At 33.8% G+C, this 7,406-nt stretch overlaps 1 protein-coding gene across 1 annotated transcript; it reads right to left on the bottom strand.

Annotated features, from left to right (window-relative positions):
• Positions 1 to 3,174: 3,174 nt before the first annotated feature.
• On the bottom strand, positions 3,175 to 3,885 carry LOC131858269 (phospholipase A1-Igamma3, chloroplastic-like). Its single transcript, XM_059211462.1, has one exon. The coding sequence runs from the start codon at positions 3,883 to 3,885 to the stop codon at positions 3,175 to 3,177; it is 711 nt and encodes a 236-aa protein (XP_059067445.1).
• Positions 3,886 to 7,406: the final 3,521 nt, after the last annotated feature.

The following is a 7,406-nucleotide window of genomic DNA, read 5'->3' as shown; positions in this document are numbered from 1 at the left end:
ATTGCCTTCATTTGATTTCTCTCCATAAATAAAGTTTAGAGCACCCGTATTGGCATATTTTCAAATGCATCGCAGCACGGCTTTGCGAAATAACCATACCAGAGTTTCTCTGCTTTGACAAAAATAGTTAAAATTCAAATCTCTGGTTAATGGCTTGATGCGCAAACTTCATTTTATAAGATTCACGACAGTGGACACTTCAACCTAATATTATAGATCAAAATTTCGTCAAATTACATTTCAACCTAAGATTTCATTAATGGTGGCTCATTCATAGTCAACACTAACACTATCTTGGTCGACACGCCTCTAATTAAGTATAACCGGAATATTGTTTTATTGAAATGATAATTCTATAATGAGGGGTGGGTATTGACTTGTAAATTGGATTATTTGTAGTTGATCTTCTTGTTGTCAACAAAATGATCGATTTAGTTGATATTCTGATTGTATTGTTTTTAAAATAAGATTATACATTTTTTTGGTAAATATATTGTATGTTATAATGTAAAATTATTTTTTCTGATATTCTTTCACATATAAAAGTGATTATCCATGATATTTTTGTCAACTCTTACTAAAATCTTTAAAAAAAAACAAGATTATATGATGCAAAACATGCTATGTATGAAGTGATTGGTGGATTCGTAAGCTCACTTTGCTCAGTTTTGAACTTCCAATTTAAATTTCGTTGATTTATATCAATTTCTGCGTTGTTCTTATTTATACATATTGTCCGTGATAACTTTTCCAGTGATTCAACTTAAGATGGAACTAAAACAATTTTTTATTTTTTTTCCTCACGTTTTTCTTAATCAAATTTTTATTATTTATATTGAAGCTTGAATTTCAGACCAAGCATGTTATTTCCGCTTCTTGATTTGATTATGATAAGTTCTATCAAAAACATTTTTTAAGGAAGAGGTTGGTGGATCAGTATCAATCTGTCAATTGGCATCTATAAACCATTTAAAATCTTCTTTGTAAATATACAATCCATGCAAGATTCCTCTTACTGGATATACTATAGCATCACCATTAGAGTAGTTATAAATAGAGTGTTTCTAATTGACTTTTAACTTGAAGTATTCTTCACGTCAAATGTTTTAGGCAATAGTGCAGAATTAAATACATTATAATAAGATTCAAGCTAAGAATTATATATGGAGTTTGAGACCTTAATAATGCAGTTTGAGAGCTTAATAATGCAGTTTAAACATGTACACAACAATTATGGGGTGTTCTAGCCTTTCTTTCTTTTCTCTGATGCTCCATATTCATCTTGTATTTCTTACAATAGCGAGGCGTGGGTATTGGCTTGTAAATTTTATTATTTGTAGGTGATCTTCTTGTCAACAAAATATTCAATTTAAATATTAGTTTAGAAACTTTCTTACTATCATTTAATTTTATTACAGAGAGTCTGGTAAATATATTGTATGTTTCAATGTAAAATTGTTTTATTCGATATTCTTTTATTTATAAAAGTGATTGTGCATAATATTTTGTCTAATATTATTTTGGAGACGTCAATTCTTACCAAAATCTTGAGAGAGAAAATAAGAAGCAACGTGGAGCTCAAGATGCAAATAATTAATATCCAATCTTAAGTTGCAGCTCTTGCAAATCATTCTAAGGATTTTTTTCTTAATGTTCTTAATATTAATAGGTAAGAGTTGGTGTTGTCTACTCTCAGATAAAATTGATATTATTTATCATTGTAATATGTATTCATCCTTAGAACTATTTCTTTCAGTAGTTATAAGTTTTTCAGTCTTATTTAGCCTATTTGTGATGGTTTGTTTTACATGTAATCAATCTTGAAATTGTTACATTTAGACTACTAACATTGGAAGCACTTCCATCAAGATTTCCTGAATTCTTACTATCGTATATTCTTGTTACATTATTAGTAGACACATTTTTCTAATAAAATATTTTTTTACATTATGAAAAATTCACTTCTATACTTGATTTCTAATACAAGTCTGCTATCAACTGTAAAGTACATAAATTAATATAAACTAAAAAAACTATCAAAATATCGTTAACCATCTATTGGTTTCAACGTGATCACCTTGCATATAAGATGATTGAAAACATATTTAGCAAATGAAGTATATAAATAACAGTACAAGAATGTAAAGAGATTTAAAATTATCTTAATTAAAAGAAAATTCTCTTCTTTTTGTAGATGTTTTGAAATCACTAGATATGTTCATATTAATCAAATGGATTGTCCAATATTCACTTTTTTCTGCATCGCTGTTATAAAACTTTGAAATCCTTGAAAAAATTGAAAACTGTAAAGCTCCAAAGAAATTGATAAAAAGCCCAATTTCAGAAATCAGTGCCTGATTTCTCCTGACGTAATTTATTAATAAAAATTATCTGAAATAAACTTTTTGAAACTACTATAAACAATGCTCTATATCATGAGGCAGCAGCGTTATTAATAATGATAAACACGAATAGTAGTCACAGGTTTGAATATGGTATCCGGAGTAATTCTAGTTCGGGCAGAGCTGGGATTCTCTATGGTGGAAAAATTGAAAAACGATGAAGTAGAATAGATTGGATTAGAGGGGAATCTGTGGAAGAGGAACAAGGGTTGGAGTTGTACGGGAGTAGACCAGCATGCCATCTATGCGTTTCACCACTTATTTATTTCTCTTTTCCCACCAGTTAGAAGGGATTTGGAGGCTTTCAATCAATAAGTCAGAGTGTTTGTTAACTAGAGCTGGATCTCTTCCCGAGGGTTTAAAGGGTAGCTTGTTATTTCCTTGGAAGCAATCAAGTGCATGGAAATAAACCTCCAAGATGTGGAAATTTGCAGGATTATGCATGTCCTTCAGGAAAGGCGAGCTGCTGCTATCTATACTAATCTCTACTCCCACATGAACATATGCCCAGGGAAGCCAGTGCAGAAGCCTTGTCAGCCATCCCAAATTGTCGTTGAAAAAAATCCCTGGAACTTTTGGAACCAAGTCCTTGTGGTTTACCACACGCAGCACTTTGACGCCAATCTCTTACATATGTTGGGCAAATGACAGGTTCCCTACGCGTGGAGACGCGAAGGAAAACACTGTGACGGGAATTGAGCTCACACCATATTCGTTCACCATGATCTGTTTTATGTCATATGCGCTGAGGGTTGCCAGTGCAGCTCCCAAGCTATGCCCAGTAAATGTTATGCTCAAATCTTCTTCTTGCTCTATGTATTCCCTCACTAAGCTTGCATCTGACAGAGTCCTCGTCGGTGGCCGTATAACAACTGAGAAAACCTTTCTCTATCCTGGCATCTGGATTTGAAATGGTTTTGATGTTGGAGCTTGTTGTAGCCTTTGATGCCATAACAGGAACCAATATGTCTCTCAGATTTTCCATCCATTCAAAAGGAGTCTGCGTTCCTCTCAATGCAACAACTATTTCACGTCTTCCCAATCTCTTTATCTCATCTGGGTCAGTGCAAACTGCAATATAACCTATCCAGGCGACGCCTTCACTTGATTCCTCGCCAAAAATGGAGTCCAAAAAACTCGTATTGGCGTATATATATTTGGTAACTTGATACCCACGCCCACAATTTAGCAACTCCAGTCTCTGGGCGAGCGAGCTTTTGCTGCGCTTACAATTTCCATAGTATGTGGAAGAGGGCGTGTTGTCAAATGAATCGTAGCATTGCTGTGCAAAATCACCATATCTGAGTATCCCTGCTTTGAGAAGTGGCTTAATGAGATCCAGCATGCCATTCGAATGGTTGGCACCCTGGATATCTTGCCACATATCACAAACCTTTAATTGGTTTGGTTTGTCTTCTACATCTCCATTAGTTTTTTCTTTCGCTTCCTTCCAATTGCCCAAAACTAATCGAGATATTGCCATACTCTGGATTCTTACACTTGTTAGAAACACTTGCAGCTTTGGAGAGAAAAACAATCTTCTACTTTCTGGTTAATACTACAATCTTTGTTTGATGGTCCGATTCACAAATTCGATTTGTTTTTCAAGTTTCAAGTCAGTGGATATAAATAGAGAATGGGATGGGATGGTAGAGAATTTGGTGGCATTCGTGAGACAATTCAAACCATATTATTCGACTTTGCATTCGTGAGACAATTCAAACAATATTACTCGACTTGGTCTCGTTCACTTTGTCCAGCCCACCACTAACATTATTGCCTGAGCTTTCCCTTGAACTTGTCTTTTATTTGTAAAACCTGTCGAATTGAAATGGCATATACGCGTCTACTTCGTGCAACACAATATCTAGTAAAATGTCTATAACGAATTTATTTTATTGTCGACTTTCAACTTTTTATTTTCAGCTCAACTTATTATTGTCTCATTGAAATTACAATGTCGTGCAGGCATTCAGAAACTAAAACTAAGATGCAGAGTTATTAGATGTTAAATAAGGGAGCAAAATAAGACTATTTCCTTCTAAAATAAATGAATCTTTTATATTCATGTGCGAGGGAGCATCCTAGGTCTAATGAAGACACTATATCTAAATTTTTAGGGGCGAGGCATTGAGAATAGGTGGAAAAAAATGCACACAAGTTATAAATTTGATCATGTGTTTTAAGAATGAAGAAGTAAAGGAGAATAAATTGTGTACATATCTATAGAGGAATTACACATAAGAATGAAAACACATGGAATATGCTAAGTAATAATGTAGATATAAGCTATTTTATCATGAAGAAGAAGGGTGGACAAGCATAAGATTAAACCAAAACATTAGTTGTAAATAGAGTTAACTAGAGCACTATAACAGAAGAAAAACTAGGTAAATACTGTTGGCAATATTGCATTATAACAGACAATGAAAGATTGTTGGCATTTCATAAGGATATTGAGAAGGTTGTTGATAATTATGGATATAACTAATTAAATATGTTTACTGTCTTGATATTATTATTTTGTCATTGATGTCAACAAATTGATTTTCTAATTCAGTATGATGTTGCCATATCTTGAGAAGTATGATTTTAAAGAGTATAAAGATGTCGGTAAAAGACACAAGAAAGAATATGATGAATAAGGGGATGAATAAGGTATTCAATGGGCAACTACTACCGAGTCAGACAATGATGACATCATGATGTTTAGATTGTTTTAACATCATACATATGTTGTAAATTGTAAAGGTTAATACTATACTATATTACCAAGCAAAGAACCTAGCCGATAAACCCTAAGGTTATCGCTATCGGTTAATGAAGGTGGAATGTCTACCGAGTGAAGTTTAGTATTCATCGAGTTATAACCGAGTTGCTACCGAGTTGTAATCGAGCTATAACAGAATGCATTAAATGTTTGCATGCGTTATTTACCGAAGGAAGCTAATGAGCTGGAACTGATTAAATGATTGGTGAGTCGTGGATGAAGTTTGTTAACGAATCTAAGGCAATGGAAAGTCGGCATGAAGATCTATAGTGCAAATTGAACCGCAATACCCTGGCACAAGTTCCAAGACTAATATGCAAGTTCCAAGGCATGGTAAAACATTTTCAGATCGAGAGATGCATTGAACCTAGACAAGATTGAAGATCTGATGGCTATGATTGATCATGGGAAATGTGATCAAGGAGATTAAGCAGTTATCTAATTGTTTATAAATAGGAAACTGTTGATAAACAATGTGTGCGGGCAAGTGTATGCACAGCGATGTTACATAGTGATTACTGAGCACAGAAGCTTGAAGACCTATTTGAATAACAAAGTATAGAAGCCTAGCAGATAGACAAGATTAGTTCTATTTCTAGATTGTCTTAAACAAATAGGAATCTGCTTTAGCATTTTAGATGTGAAGTTGCAGATAGATTTTTATTACTGTTATTTTGTGAAAATGACAGAAAATCTCTTAACCGAGTGGACTTAACAGTCTTATTTGTAAAACCCTCTAGCAAGGTGACATTCTGATTAAGTGTTTGAAATCATTTAACAAGGTCACTTCTAACAAGGTGAAGATCCTAATAGATCTGAGGGAAATCCCTTAACCAGGTCACATCTAGCAATGTGTTTGTAATCTTTAACAGGATTTGCTTTTAACGAGCATACTCTAGAAGAGTATATTTCTTAGTGGGTCCGAAATACCATAGTGGTTTTTCCCTATTTGGGTTTCCACGTTAAATCTGGTGTTATGAGGTTTATGATGTTTATATGCTTTTGATTTTGCATGTTTGACAGTTTTGGTTATATTACTGATATATATGTTACCGAGGTTGAATCTGATGTTTTAATGGAAGATTAAGTTTGTATGATTCACCCCCCCCCCCCTCTCATCTTGTTGGCTATTAAATCTGTACTTATATTAAGTATCAAAACTATCAATTGGTATCAGAGCTTTGGACTCTGGAAGAAAAGTTTAAAGGCACTTGAGTTAAAGATCCAAAGATGTATAAGAGGGATGCACCGAAGCTAAACAAGTCAAGTTTCTCTACATGGCAGAAAAGGATGAAGCTACATCTATCAGAAGTTGGAGAATATGTTGTATACTATATGGAGAATGAATTTGTTACACCGAGCACCTATCTATTGACTATGGAAGAGATAAAGGAAAAGCAAGAACATATTCAAGCAATCATTGAAATAACATCTGCATTGATCGACTCAGAGTTTAATGATCTAGAAGGCTGCAATGATGCAAAGGTAATGTGGGATAAGCTCATATCAGTATATGGAGGAGATGAACATGTTCAAAGAGAAAAAGTAGATAGTCTAAGAGGACAACTTGAATCTATGAGGATGAATGAAGGTGAGAACATAACTCAGTATAGTATAAAACTAAAGGAGATTGTCAATCAAATCAAAGGAGCAGGTGGAACTATTGAAGAAAAGGATATAACAAGTAAGTTGTTGAGAACCCTTCTACCAGCTTATGCAATCCGAGTCTCTGCAATCAATGAATTGAGGTCTGTACCTAATATGCCAGTTTCTGTAGATGCTACTATTGGTAAGCTACATGCATTGGAGTTAAGTAATTTTGATAATAGTGGTTCTTTGGTAAATAAAGTTGAATATGCATTTAGTTCTTTTCATCTTGATGAATCTAATGATTACAATGAAAGAAAGTATAAGTACTCTGAAGGAGATCATAGTGGAGCAAGTGAAAGATTTCGTAAAAACATGGAGGAAGTACACAAACTATATGAGGAAATCAGAAAGTAAAAAGAGTTTGAAGCACTATTAGCCAAAAGGTTACCGAGAGGCAAAGGTAAGTATAAAGGAAAACTACCTTTGAAATGTTTCAATTGTGACAAGATAGGACATATGGCTTCTAACTGTCCTGACAAAGATTTTACTGAAAGTAGAGATTACCGAGATGACACACAGAAAGATAATCATTACAGAGGACATTGATACTTTAGAAGAAGAGATAAAAAGACATGCTTAATAGC

The sequence above is a fragment of the Cryptomeria japonica genome, chromosome 9, assembly GCF_030272615.1.
Source record: "Cryptomeria japonica chromosome 9, Sugi_1.0, whole genome shotgun sequence".
Classification (NCBI taxonomy): Eukaryota; Viridiplantae; Streptophyta; class Pinopsida; order Cupressales; family Cupressaceae; genus Cryptomeria; species Cryptomeria japonica.
This window is presented reverse-complemented; position numbering and strand designations above follow the sequence as displayed.